The sequence below is a fragment of the Alnus glutinosa genome, chromosome 8 (genome assembly GCF_958979055.1).
Source record: "Alnus glutinosa chromosome 8, dhAlnGlut1.1, whole genome shotgun sequence".
Lineage (NCBI taxonomy): Eukaryota > Viridiplantae > Streptophyta > Magnoliopsida > Fagales > Betulaceae > Alnus > Alnus glutinosa.
In genome coordinates this window covers 18,417,334-18,432,908 of record NC_084893.1, presented here as the reverse complement: position 1 = coordinate 18,432,908, position 15,575 = coordinate 18,417,334, and the positions used below count along the sequence as shown (strand labels likewise).

At 38.6% G+C, this 15,575-nt stretch overlaps 1 protein-coding gene across 1 annotated transcript; it reads left to right on the top strand.

The window, feature by feature from the left end:
* The first annotated feature begins 548 nt into the window (after window positions 1-548).
* Window positions 549-10,837, top strand: LOC133875389 (leucine-rich repeat receptor-like serine/threonine/tyrosine-protein kinase SOBIR1). Its single transcript, XM_062313510.1, has 2 exons — window positions 549-1,774; window positions 9,895-10,837. The coding sequence occupies exons 1-2, from the start codon at window positions 631-633 to the stop codon at window positions 10,683-10,685; spliced, it is 1,935 nt and encodes a 644-aa protein (XP_062169494.1). The 5' UTR covers window positions 549-630; the 3' UTR covers window positions 10,686-10,837.
* Window positions 10,838-15,575: the final 4,738 nt, after the last annotated feature.

Genomic DNA, 15,575 nt, shown 5'->3' with positions numbered 1-15,575 from the left:
TTTACGGATTTGACTATTCGTGTTTTTAATTTATTTATATTATTAAAAACAATACTTTTTAAAAATAAAAAAATACAAAACTTTCTAAAAGTTAAAAAATAAACCTCTTCGATTGTTGTGTGGTGGCCACACCGTGGTGGCCGCTAGTCAGTTCCGAAGGCCGGGCAGTAGATAACATTTTAAAGAGTAATATTTCTTACACAACTCTCACACAACTTTTGCACAACTCTAACTACTTTTTGTTATGATCAACCATTGGATTTGTTTTTCAACATATGGGTCCTAAATATTCAATGGCTGATTTTAAAAGAAAGTTGTTAGAGTTGTGTAAAAGTTGTACAAAAATTGTGTAAGAAACATTACTCCATTTTAAATTATTTTATTTGTTTGTTTGTATTTTTATTTTATTTCATAAAAATATTTTTAATTTTTTAATCTCTACAAAAGTCTTTCAAAAACTTACCGAATTAATTCTTTTAACTTTTACCTTTTTCAAAACCTTTTGCAAAGTCAAAACCCAAAAAACTCTTTTCAAAATTTTGGCATAGAAGGCCGAAACTCTTTGCTCTGAAGTAACCAAAACCACCGCCCAACCGAGCCATTGAACTCCTCAAGACACTTTTGACGGAAATGGAGACCTCTCCTCACCTCTCCCTCCTCACTTTCTTCTCCCTCTTCCTACTCACTCAGGCGAGATTAATTCTCAACCCTTCTGATCTCAAAGCCCTCTCCATCATCCAAAAACACTTGGGCCTCAACGGTCACCAACCTTACCTCTCTACCAAACCTTACATCACCCCCGGCGTATTCTGTGAGAGGAGACTCTCAAACAACCACACCTATGAGCTCAGAGTAACTAGGCTCGTCTTTAAATCCCAAAGGCTCACTGGGTTCCTATCACCGGCGATCGGACGGCTCTCTGAGCTCAAAGAGCTCTCTGTTCCTAACAACCAACTCGTTGACCAAGTACCATCCCAAATCGTTGACTGCCGGAAACTGGAAATTCTCAACCTCCAAAGCAACCAGTTTTCAGGGGAAATCCCAAGCGAGTTATCCTCACTTATACGCCTTCGAGTCCTTGATCTTGCTTCCAATAGATTTTCCGGGGACTTGGGTTTCTTGAAGTATTTTCCCAACTTGGAAAATCTCTCTCTTGCAGACAATCTCTTCACTGGGAAAATTCCGCCATCCATTCGTTCTTTCCGTAATCTCAGACTCTTCAACTTCTCTGGAAATCAATTTCTTGAAGGTTCAGCCCCATTGATGGACAGGCTGGCAAACTCAGCATCCGATGTCCCAAAACGTTACATTTTAGCTGAGAATTCAACTGGAACTGGAAGAAGCAACACTACAGCACCAGCTGCAAATAGAACTGCTATTTCTACTGCTCCAGCTCCTTTTCCAGGGCAACAACCTCACAAACATAAAAATAGCAAGGGGAAGCTAGCTGGGTGGATTCTCGGATTCCTGGCTGGCATATCTGTGCTCATCTTTTGCTTGCTGTATAAACTGACCTGGGCTGTTGTAAAAGGTGGAGGGAAGGAACCGGGCCCTTCAATCTTTAGTCCTTTGATAAAAAAAGCAGAGGACTTGGCTTTCTTGGAGAAAGAGGATGGACTGGCTTCGTTTCAAATCGTAGGAAGAGGTGGGTGTGGCGTGGTTTACAAGGCTGAATTGCCTGGAAGCAATGGCAAAATGATTGCCATAAAGAAGATAACTCAACCTCCAATGGATGCGGCAGAATTGACTGACGAAGACACTAGGCTTCTAAACAGTAAAATGTGTAACGACCCACTCCCAATGACACAATACTGTCCGCTTTTAGCTCCCCATACCAGACTTCCCAGGAGGTCACCCATCCTAGGATTGCTCTCGCAGCGGCTCGCTTAACTGCGGAGTTCTGATAGGTTCATTGTCATCACGGCTTTAAAACGCGTTGTGTCATATAGGGTGCATTTATACATATAAGCACATCCTCATTCCCAGGCGATGTGGGACATCACAATCACCCCCCCTTGGGACCCAGCGTCCTCGTTGGCGACCCTCATGGGATCACCCCATTCTTGGCATCCCAGCGAGTGCCCGCTGGCAACCCTCTTGGGCTTGTGCACGCTCCCACCATCTCAGGCTGGGCAATGGCTCTGATACCATTTGGTCGTTTTTTTTTTTTTTTTTTTTTTTTTTTTTTTTTTTATTTGTACAAAAGATTTATAAAACATTAACGAGTCATCACAGTGACACGACTACATGTCGCTCAGCCAACATACGTACACGCTCCATACCGTGTACTTGATATTCAGAGTATTATCTAGAAGCGGAATAATTGTAACACAACAACCATAACGGAAAGCACATCTAAAATTAACTAGTGGTCCATACAAAAAGGGCTATATCTGTCTAACAGTTTAAAGTTTACATTTACCCATTGATACAAAAGAATGGCTACACAAAAGAATATGTGACACCTACGTCACTAGCCATATACAAAATACCCCAAAAGAGTGAACTCCATAGTCCAACTCAGTACGACTGTCGCGGAGTGCTTCAATCGTAGTACCCCAAATACGCAGCTACATGGTCTTCCTCAAAGTCAGGTGTACCTGCAGTCACAGGAACTACATCTATACGGTTGTGGAGGTTTGCCACATCCGTATAAGTGGAATTATGAGCCCACAATCTTAGCATAAATAAATATACTAAGACCTCAGAGGTATACCATTCACTGAATTTTCACAAAGAACCAACTTTTCCTTTTTTTAGTCATGCGTACACTATAACAGCTACCAATTTTATAAACTTCTGTTTTGAAAATCCCCATAGCTGATATAGCATACATTGACAAATAGAAAACATTTTAACATACTAGGCAGCTAATATTATTCGGAGGAGATTCATTATAGAAAACAAGGGCATTTAAATCATGCAACCATCCGATACCAATATACATAAGTTCTTTTTCTATCAAGACTCTTATGCATACTAACACGTCTAGCAAAACTACAATATACTTATCATGAAAACATCACACAATTTAAACAATGCTATGCATGCTCATGATAGTCTTCTTATTCATTGTGAGCCTTACGCTCTCTTCGTTATTATGAGCCTTACGCTCTCTTCGTTATTATGAGCCTTACGCTCTCTTCGATTATTATGAGCCTTACGCTCTCTTCGTTATTATGAGCCTTACGCTCTCTTCATTATTATGAGCCTTACGCTCTCTTCGTTATTATGAGCCTTACGCTCTCTTCCATTATTATGTGTTCATGCTTCATGCTTCATGCTTTACAATTCAAACTCTATACTCCTATTCTTTGCAAATCATGCTTTCTTCAAATACCATGAACCAATCAACATGAAATTTCATCATTCTTCTTTGCATAATTAAATCCCAACTACAACACACTTTCAAATACTTCAATCAATTCAAAACCTTTCATTCATGCATCATTTCATAACATCATTGATATTTCAACATAATTGAAACTATTTAAAACATCCAAAACATACATGTTAACATATCGTTGGTTCAGTAACAAAATCACATATCATTTGCATTTCTATAAAATACATAAAAATATCTTTTCTCAGTGAGTAGAATACTCACCTTGATTGCTTGCACACCAACACTAACAAGTCCTAGGCTCACTCCCCAAAGTGCCGCTGAATACAACATATTGCATCCATTTAGTTTCCATCCAATAATTACACTACCTCATGAATCGTTTAAGGATTATTTTACTCGACAGTTGCCTAAACTCATACTTAACCATATTCCTAGGCTTATAAACATAACCCCGATTTTTATACAAGTTACTACATTAAAACCTAACCTTATAAATATTTATTCTTACCAAACCCATGGTTAATGTGAGATTAATCATCACTATCTCCCATAATTTACCCACAAATTAACAATCTTATTTTAAATAATTAAAAGCTTCAAGTTAATCTAGTCCATCAACTTAGGGCTTTTCCAAACTTAACCCCAATAACAATATTTTAAACACAATCACATTTACTAAAAGTTAATCTCTTAAAATCCCATAAATATCAAATACCCAAAAATTAAGGCTTAAGGAAAAACTTACCCAAATTCACCAAACTCCCACCCAAAGTTTGGCTAGCCTCAAATAAGCTCCAATAAGCTCAAACACCTAAAAGAAATAAAGGATTAAACTTATATTTAGGATTTTACCTAAAAATTACGAAATTATGAGTTCAGTGTTTTACCTTAAAACAATCGGTACGAACGTAGATCCGAGTGTAAGGATTACGTTGTCGAAAACGAATTGAAGATCCGACCGTTGGATCTTCGTAGATCGCAATTTTCGTTAGAAAAAACTTAAAACTCTCCCTCCCTTTCTCCTTTCTGTTCTTCCGGCCACAGAGGGAATGAGGCACTGCCTCTCCTTCTGTTTCTTTCTTTTCTTTAAGTGAGGCGCACATGCGCCTCACGTTGTCCTGTTTTTTTTTTTCTTTTTTTTTTTTATATTATTATTTTTTTTTTTTTTTGGGAACCGAAGGGCCAAGCCCTAGTTCCGTGACCACTGTGGCCGTACGGCCTTTCAACTGAAAGGCCGTGCGGCCCTGCTGTATATATATATATATATATATATATATATATATATATATAAAATATTTATTTATTATTTTATTTATACATTTATTTATTTATTCAATTTGCAAATTCCTAATTCTTTTAAACTTAATAATATTCTCTTACATTTTATTTTCATAGTCACAATTTACAAGTCTATGAGATAAAAATGAATTTTGTTTTATTTTACCACACGAGGTAGACTTATTTTTATTTTTCATCCTAATAAACCCATTAAATATTTCTAAGGCGTTACATCATTCCCTCCTAATAAAAATTTCGTCCTCGAAATTTGGATATTAGACCGCTATACGATCATGCAAACATGAACTTCTAGAGAATCTAACGCTCAATCGTTATGAATCGAAAAATCATACCTGGGTTCACTCAAACAAGTGGGGATATTTATCCCGCATCTGCTGTTCAAGTTCCCACGAAGCTTCCTCAACTCCGTGATTCCGCCATAAAACTTTCACCAGCGGGATTGTCTTGGTTCTCAATTGTCGTTCCTTGTGATCTAAAATTTGTACGGGCAATTCCTCATATGTCAAGTTAGGCTGAATATCTAGAGGCTCGTGATTAATCACCTGTGATGGATCGTATATACACTTCCGCAGCTGAGAAACGTGAAAAACATCGTGAATGCCCACCAGATTAGGAGGCATTTCGATCTTGTATGCCACAGAACTTACCTGCTTCAACACCTTGAATGGTCCAACATACCTTGGGCTGAGCTTGCCCTTGTTGCCAAAACGGAATACATTCCGCATTGGTGACACCTTTAGATACACAAGGTCCCCCACAACAAATTTTAACTCACGACGTCGCTTATCCGCATAGCTTTTCTGTCGACTTTGTGCAGTAAGCATGCGCTTCCGGATCAGTGCTATCTTTTCTTTCATCATTTGCACTAATTCTGGCCCCAATAACTGTCTCTCACCTACATCATCCCAATACAGAGGCGATCGACATTTGCGCCCATACAACGCCTCATAGGGTGCCATGCCAATAGTTGCCTGAAAACTATTATTATAGGCAAATTCTACTAAAGGCAAATGGCGCATCCAGCTCTCCTTGAAATCCAACACGCACAACCTAAGCATATCCTCGAGAGTTTGAATGGTTCTCTCGGATTGGCCGTCGGTTTGCGGATGGTAGGTGGTGCTAAAGTTCAGCTTTGTACCCATAGCACTCTGTAGCTTCTCCCAAAACCTCGAAGTAAACCGTGGATCACGGTCCGACACAATGGAGACAGGCACTCCATGTAGTCTCACAATCTCCCGTACATACAAATCTGCTAGCTTTTCCATCGAATATGTGATCTTGATGGGAAGAAAATGTGCACTCTTTGTCAACCTGTCAACAATAACCCATATAGCATCTTGTCCGCTTGGTGTCCTTGGAAGGCCCACTACAAAGTCCATAGAGATCTGATCCCACTTCCACATAGGCACCTCAAGTGGTTTAAGTAGTCCTGCTGGCCTTTGATGTTCAGCTGTAACAAGCTGGCAAGAATGACACTGGGCAACATACTCTGCAATATCCTTCTTCATGCCACGCCACCAAAATCTCTTCTTTAAGTCCTGATACATTTTGTTATTGCCTGGGTGGATGGTGTAGCGTGTTTGGTGCGCTTCATCAAGGATATCTCTCCTCAACTCAGTATCACCAGGGATGACTGTTTTCCCACTGTTTGTCTTCAAAGTCCCGTTTTCAGTGAGATAGAACCCATTTGCCTCTCCTTGCCTGGCCTTAACCTTGAGATCTTGCAACTCAGGGTCGCTTTCTTGTGCCATTTTGATTCTTTCAATACTCATAGGCTCTATCACAAGTGCTGCCATAATAGGAGATCTACCTGTCATAACTTCATCAATCTGCACAAGGGTGAACTGCTGGGATAGCTCTCCCATAATTTCTTCCGGATCAGTCTCTTCTTCTTGATACTTTCTACTCAATGCATCAGCTACAACATTGGCTTTAGCTGGGTGGTAAAACATCTTGCTATCATAGTCCTTTAAGACCTCGAGCCATCTCCTTTGCCTCATATTTAAGTCCCTCTGCGTAAAAAAGTATTTGAGACTCTGGTGATCGGTGTGAATTTCGCACTTCTCTCCATAAAGATAATGTCTCCATATCTTTAATGCGTAGACCACTGCTGCCAATTCTAAGTCATGAGTAGGGTAATTCTTTTCATGCTCTTTCAGCTGTCTTGAAGCATAGGCCACAACCCGACCTTGCTGCATAAGAACACATCCCAAGCCTTTCTTTGATGCATCCGTATAAACCACATACGCAACTGACTCCATAGGCAATGTCAACACTGGTGCGGTAACCAATCTGCGCTTCAATTCCTGAAAACTGGCTTCACATTTATCACTCCATACAAATGGGACATTCTTCCTTGTAAGAGCAGTGAGTGGCCCTGACAATGAAGAAAATCCCTCAATAAACCTCCTGTAATACCCTGCTAAGCCCAAGAAACTACGGATTTCCCGTACACTAGTTGGCCTTTCCCATTCCACAACTGCTTGTACTTTGGCCGGATCAACTGCTAGGCCATCCTTGCTTACGACATGGCCCAAAAATGCTACTTCTTCAAGCCAAAATTCACACTTCTTGAATTTGGCAAATAGTTTCTTTTCACGCAGCTTCTCCAACACAATCCTCAAGTGTTCCTCATGCTCCGCACGATTGGCCGAATAAATCAATATGTCATCAATGAATACCACTACAAAAGAATCTAAGTATTCGTGGAATACCCGATTCATCAAATCCATGAACACTGAAGGAGCATTAGTCAATCCGAAAGGCATTACCAAGAATTCAAAATGGCCATACCTCGTTCGAATTGCTGTCTTAGGAATGTCTTCTTCTCTTACCTTTAACTGGTGATATCCCGAAAGAAGATCTATCTTTGAGAAGATTGAGGCTCCCTTGAGTTGATCAAATAAGTCATCAATCCTTGGCAAGGGGTACTTATTTTTTATAGTAACCCTATTCAACTCCCGGTAGTCTATACACATCCGCATGGATCCATCCTTTTTTTTCACGAATAACACTGGAGCTCCCCAGGGTGATACACTTGGGCGGATGAAGCCCCGATCAAGCAACTCTTGAAGCTGCTCTTTCAACTCCCTTAACTCTGTCGGTGCCATACGGTAAGGTGCCTTGTGAATAGGCTGCGTTCCCGGCACTAAGTCAATAGACAACTCCACTTCACGGTCTGGAGGCAAACCCGTAATTTCAGAAAAAACATCTTAATAGTGACATACTACTGGAATCTCTTCCAAACTTCCCTTAGTCTCTGGCTTAGCTTGTATATACGCCAAGTAAGCCTGTGCTCCATCTCTAATGTTCTTGATTAATTGAACGGCAGAGAGGAGTGACGGAGTAGGCCGCACTTTAGATCCACAATAAGTGAACTCTTCCATGCCATGGGGTCGGAAAGTGATCTCCTTCCTACGGCAGTCCATGTTGGCATTATATTTCGATAGCCAGTCCATTCCCAGAATGACATCGAAGCCCATCATGCCAAACACCGCTAATTTTGCCGGTAAGACTCTCCCTTTGATAGCAATGGGACAATTGCTTACATACTTCTTACAAGTGACAACGTCGCCGACAAGGGTGGCAACGCATATATTCTGCTCTAACGGTTCAATGCTCACTCTACATAACTTCACATATGATAAAGAAATAAACGAGTGCGAAGCACCCGGGTCAAACAACGCACAAGCAACTCTACCAAACAAAGGAATCGTACCTGTGACTACATCAGTGGCATTGTCCTCTGCTAGGACATTCTCCAGGGTGATAGCATACACCCGAGCTGGAGCTGCAGGCCTAGGCTGATTGACACTAGCCTGAGACCCTTGTCCTCTGTTCCCACTCACCTGGGTACATTCTTTAGCAAAGTGGCCAGGCTTGCCACACTTGTAACATGTACCAGTCCCAAATCTGCACTCCCCCAAATGTGGCTTCCCACACCTTTTGCATTTCTGAAGATTGCCACTACCCTGACTAACATAGGTGGTATTCCTTCCTTGTGATCCAGAACTACTGCTCGTAGCTTGCTTCTTGATCGGTGGTGCAGAGGAAGTCCCAGTAGACATCGACCGCTTCCGGCTAAAGTATTCTGCCGCCGCCGTCTTGATCCCCTTTTCTGCCATGGTGGCGACATGCACCATCTCTGAATAATCAGCCACCTTTACAAAGATGATTCGCTCAAGGAGTCGTGGCACTAAGCCACCTCGGAACTTCTCCACCTTGGTCTCTTCATCAGGAATGAGATATGGAGCATACCTTGATAGCCTCAGAAATTCTGCCGAGTATTGCTCCACAGACATGGATCCCTGTTTGAGCTCTAAGAAGTCTCTTGCACACTGTTGCTTTTGAGCAAGTGGGAAGAAACGATCATTAAACTCTTGCTTGAAACGCCCCCATGGAATGGGAACTCCCTGTCCAAATTCTGTCACAAGGTGCAATCTCTTAGATTTCCACCACTGTTGTGCTTCACCACGGAATACAAGACCAACATACTCAACTTTCTGCTCATTGGTACACTTAGCCGTTTCGGCTAATCCCTCATAAGAGGTAAGCCAATCATCCGCAGCAATGGCTCCCTCATTTCCCTGAAACTCAGGAGGACGAAGTTTGAGAAAGTCGGCTGGTGTACAACCCTCAACTGGAGCTCGCTCAGCTGCTCTAGGTGCAGCAGCCATAAGAGCTTCCCAAAATAGTCCAAAGTTAGGCATCTGGAGGGGAGGAGGCGGAGGGGGAGGTGGGGGTGCTTCACCGCCACTTCCATGTACCGATCCTTCATCTCTATAGCGACGCGGGGGCCTACGTTGCCTAGGCGGCATATTCTTGTCTGCACAATGAAATGCCACATAAACAACATAGCACAAGGAACATTAAACACATCATAATATCCTTAAAATGCACACAAAATCCTAAAATTTTCTTTTATCTGTGTTAAAGCTTTTCGAATCCTAAGGCTCTTTCGTTACACTTAGAACTCTAACACAACCCTAGGTTTCCGCTTATCCGCTTTTCTAACCAACCCTAAAGCTAACCGCTCTGATACCATTTGCTACGACCCACCCCCAATGACACAATACTGTCCGCTTTTAGCTCCCCATACCAGACTTCCCAGGAGGTCACCCATCCTAGGATTGACCTCGCAGCGGCTCGCTTAACTGCGGAGTTCTGATAGGTTCATTGCCATCACGGCTTTAAAACGCGTTGTGTCATATAGGGTGCATTTATACATATAAGCACATCCTCATTCCCAGGCGATGTGGGACGTCACAAAATGCGTCAAATTCGTTCGGAAATTAAAACTGTGGGTCGAATTAGGCACCGGAATCTTCTTCCTCTGTTAGCCCATATGAGTTGGCCTGACTGCCATTACCTTGTGTATGAATTCATGAAGAGTGGTAGTTTACAAGACATGTTTAATCCGGCCTCAGAGGGCAGCACTAGAGATTTCGATTGGTTTGCTCGGCTCAAGGTTGCAATAGGAGTGGCTGCAGGGCTTGAATATCTTCACATGAACCTCAACCCGCGGATAATTCACAGAGATCTCAAGCCTGCGAATGTACTTCTGGACGATGACATGGAAGCTCAAATTGCGGATTTTGGGCTTGCAAAAGCCATGCCTGATGCTAATACGCATATGTCCTCTGTCAACGTCGCCGGAACTGTGGGTTATATAGCGCCGGAGTACTACCAAACACTGAATTTCACAGATAGGTGTGACATCTACAGCTTTGGGGTGTTGCTGGGGGTTCTGGTGATGGGAAAGCTCCCATCTGATAACTTTTTCCAGGAGACCAAGGAGATGAGCTTGGTGAGATGGATGAGGAATGTCTTAACATCGGAGAATCCTAGACAAGCGCTTGATCCAAAGCTTTTGGGAAATGGGTTTGAGGAGGAAATGCTCATGGTTTTGAAGATCGCTTGCTTCTGTACCATGGATGACCCAAAGCAAAGGCCTAACAGCAAGGACGTTAGGTGTATGCTGCTTCATATGAGGCACTACCTAGGCAGCATTAAGGATATGTTAGAGAATGAAGCGAAATAATCACGCTTGTGACCAGCAATATATGTTTTAGTAGATCAATTACATGTCTATTATGTGTTATTATTAAGGAAACCGTTCTATGTTATGTGCTTATGCGCCTTATGGCAGCGTGTTGATTCACATGATTAATTTCAAATTTTTTATGAATACCATGTCCTGCACTTGGTTAAGTCTAATGCTCATAAACTGAAGGATCATATTTACATTTTTTTCTTCTCCAAGAATCTTAGCTTGAAATTCTTCCACTTGTTTATGCGAAAGGGAAAAGTTATAAACAGCAGGCCCGCTACAAACATAAACTCCCTCAAAAAGAAATTTAACATGTCTTCGACCAAAATTATGCACATGTCTTAGGATAATTATATTTTTCCCAACCCTAAATTCACTCAAATGTGGTACCAACAAAAGATCTTCTTGCAAAAGGCATTTAGGGAAAGCTAAAATATTCCTTCCAGAAGCAATCAAAACATTTGAAGAAAAAGAAAGTTCCATGCAAGTGCTCCGCCATTTTTTTTTTTTAATAATTTATTTATTTTTTAATTTTTATCAATGAAACAGATAAAGTGCTATCTTTGAAATAACCAATAACGTTTCACATTACTGTCTGCTTTTCAATCTTTAACCTTTTCTTTCAGAGTCTGGTTCGACTTTCCAACATTCTCAATCATGGAGTGACTAGTGAGTATTCTAAGTAGTATGAATACCCGTAAAGGAAGGCCTAGCTTCTACTCCTCATGACAGTATTTAGTAATCTACATGTATTTAGGCACATATTAGCAGAGATGCCAGAACAAAACATAAGTCAACCCTTCAGTTAGTCATCCACCAACATTGTGTGAACAAAACAAAAAAGATCCTCTTTTTTTTCTCAGGCAAGCAGATGATTGAATTTATCAGAAGGTTCACTTGTTTAACCGAGTAGGAAAAGACCTAATGATTCAGTTTAGAAAATAAACGTTTTCAGTCCTGCAGACTTGGAAAAAAAAAAACATAGACCTGATAGAGAATATATGGATACCGTATATTACGGTACTCTCCATATAGATGTTAGAGAATATAATGATACCGTATATTACGGTACTCTCCATATATTGTAGGATTTAAATTAATCCTCATTAATTGTAATTGATTATAATCAAATCAGATTTGAATACATTCAATTCTGATTTGATTATATTCTCCTTACATACCATTTTGTATTCTCTATATCCCTATAAATAGGGATCATTTGTATTGTAAATTAACTAAGCAATAAGAGTATAATGTAGCCTTAGGGCTTTATCCTGTGGACGTAGGTCATTGACCGAACCACGTAAAATTTCTTGTTTATCTTATTTTATTATTCCGCATTTTATTTCTTTTAGGCTTTAGATTTCTTTCAAGACCAAGTTAACTTACCCCTCATTCAGATTCCTTGAGTAACGTCAGACCTGTTGAATACTGACTTCTGCATCCATTATTACGATAACTCTATTTCTAAGTAATTACAGGTACTATCATTCTATGCCCATGAATGATATCTTAATTGCCAAATTAAAAAGCTTCGAGGGTCATTTACAAAATATGAAATATCTAGCACTGCAAATTCATTTGTAATGGAGGATCATAAAAAACAATATGATGAGCTACTAGCTTTATCAAGATGAATGAGAAGCCAATAATTCAGTATGTTCATAGCAGGCCACTTCTATTACCTCTTTCACTGGAATACTAGTCGATAAAATAATCAAGTATAGAAAGGAAAGACAAGTCATCAGTACCTTTGTCACAACCATAGCCATGTCTCTAGATAGTTGATGATCAGTTCTTTCATTTGTTTGATATGAAGAAATATTGAAGTTGATCTCAATTATCCAGCAACTGTGATCCTTTATGCATATTACGATGTGATTGATATTTCAATGCATGAAACTAGCCCATCAGGGAAAGTGGGCATTTCTATGATGGAGGAAAGTTTGGTCGAGATCAAAGCTACACTTGTAAAAGCATTATGCATGGCTAAGTTTTAATTTTGTTTCAACCTTCTTACAATCAACAACAATCATATGGTACCTTGCTAAACCTATTTATTCTTACACATTTACAACATATATACAAGTCGATCTCTTATTAATCTTATGAACTGTTGGAGAGATAAATATCCAAAATATATTCAACTAAGATGACTTTGATATAATATTGGGAAAACTTCACAAAAAAATACTAAACTATCACGCGTTTTAAAAAAAGGGTATCAAACTAGCAAAACTGTCAATTAAGGGTATCCAACTATTAAAACTATGCAATGTCGAGTATTCCGTTAGGATTCGGTGTTAAATCCTAACGGAAGTAGAGTCACATGACTTCCATGTGATTTTTAAGGGCATTCTTCCTGTTATGCCCCTTAAGAAAATGCTCAAATACACATAAAACAACAAAAACTTATAAAATGCTCCCAAACACACTGTATTAATAGCCGCCATCTTCCCAAATGACACCATCTTCTTTGGCGATAACCTCGATGACGAGTGGTTCGTCGTGTTCCTCCTCTTCCACATTTACTCCACTTTTCGAACACCGATGGTGAGTTCCTCTTCATCGAAGCTGCCTTCCACCTTCTCCGCTGGCTCAACCTCGATACCAGCCCTAACCGCGTCTTCGTTCGCCAAAGATTCTCTCCATTCACATCCACCCGATTCCACTGTTCCCTGCAAATTTTAAGAATGGGTAAATTTTATTTTCTCTTGAACTATCACACCTTTTCTAAAGTATCTGTAAGCTTAAAAAAGAAAGAAAAAAAAAAATAAAAACCAAAAAAAACCAAAAATAAAAAGAGCAAAAATAAAAAATAAAATAAAACAACCCATGGTGCGTAGCCACCCTAAGTGGAACAAGGCTGACGACAACCCTAATTGACTTTTATTTTTTATTTTTTATTTAAACGTACTCAAATAATTTTTAAAGACAATGCATTAGAAAAAGAAAAAAGAAAGAGATAAATGTATTAAAAAGTTCTTGGAGTTTTAAAAAGTTATTAAACACTAATTGAAGTAAGCAAAATGCAATAAATTAGTCCATACTATTAGAAAAGTTGAGAAAAATCATTAATATGCTAAATGGGGGGTGGTCGAACCACTCCCTCGGAACATTTATAGAGGTGACCGAACTACTCTAAAATTTATTAGTCATTTGGGTTGGTCTCTTAATTCTTATTGATGTGATACATTAACAATTTTTTTTTTTTTTTTTTTTTTTTTTTTTTTTTTTTTTTTTTTTTTTTTTTTTAACAATAAGAACTAATTTGTTCTTTTTTATTTATCTCAAGAATTTATTTGTCATTTGGGTTGGTCGCCTAATTCTTGTTAACACGATACATTAACGGATGTTGTCAACTTTTTTAATAGACTAATTTGTTTTGTTTTATTTATTTATTTTTTTTATTCAATACGTAATTAATTAATTTCCAAAACTTTAAATTAGTAAAAAAAGAAAAAAAGAAAAAAAGAAAAACTCAAACAAAAAGGAAAGGAATAAGTAATTTCTTCATGGACGCTGCTTTAGAAAAAGAGAGACAACCATCTATCAATCACTTTCCACCATCAAATTCTCGAGTAATTCTAAACGTCATACCCATGTCCCTCTTGTGTCCCTCTAAAAGTGATGTGGCTTTTAAAATCACCATGTGATCAAAATTTAATTTTGATCAATCACAAGCTTAATGGTGATTTTAAAAGCCACCTCATTTTTAGAGGGACACAAGAGGGACATGGGTATGACATGTAGCATTACTCCAAATTCTCTATCGCTAATTGTGCCAGTGGGCACCCAAGTTGTTAGGAGATAAGTCTTATTTTTCGAAACATGTGGGATGCGAAAAATTAAGAAGATAAAAAAAAAAAAAAAAAAAAAAATTAAATCATATTATAAATGATATTAAAATTTAAGTGGTTTCCTCGTATTGACGTACATCTACCGTAAGATATGTTGGAAATAATTTTGGATGGTGCACAAAATGATTGTTGAAATAAAATAATACAAATATGAAAATTAACAATTAAATTAATAATTGTTACACAAATAATTGGTTGAAAATATTATTGTTGATACTAGACCATATTAATCTGAAGTAATAATAATAAAATAAACACAGTACAAGAGATTAAAATTAAAGTAAAGAAAGATCTCACAATGCTATAGAATCACGCAAGAGCGTTATCCATAAAGGTTGATTCGTGCCTCTCGGAGTGTATAACTCGGTGTGATCGGATCTCTTGACACGCAACCTCTCAGGATTAGACTATAGCGTCTATCTTCGTTAAGGACACACTTCCAAGAACGAAGATCAAAGAGAACAACCCTTTGATCAAAGTAGATGGGACTTAATAATAATTTTTCTTTTAAAATAGCTAATAGTATAACAAATAGTTTTATAGCTTAAAACCAAATTCACATTAGAATATGTGAATGCACGCTAGAAAAATATGTTAGAGGTTTTAGTCAAAGAAGAAGATAGTTCTCAAATGCATTGGGAACTCAATTTATGTAAACAGTCAAAAAATGTAAATACTACAGATTTTTCTTTTAAGGCTCATGAATGACAAACGGTCATAAGACTCATAATTATTAACCGTTACAAATCTAAAATAATAAACTTTAATAATGACAAAATGTTTGAAGATTAAAAAGCCATAAAAACAATTTTTAATAACCAACGGTTACAGAATAAAAACTCATAAATATATATTTTAATAAATCAATTTTTTTTCATTTGCCATCAAAACTCATGAATATATTTTAATACCAAATGGTAAAACATTTAAAGATGGCTAAAAATGAAATAACGTTTGTAACACACATATTACAACAATCCCCCACATGTTACAAACACTAGAATATAAGGAGTTTGAAAAC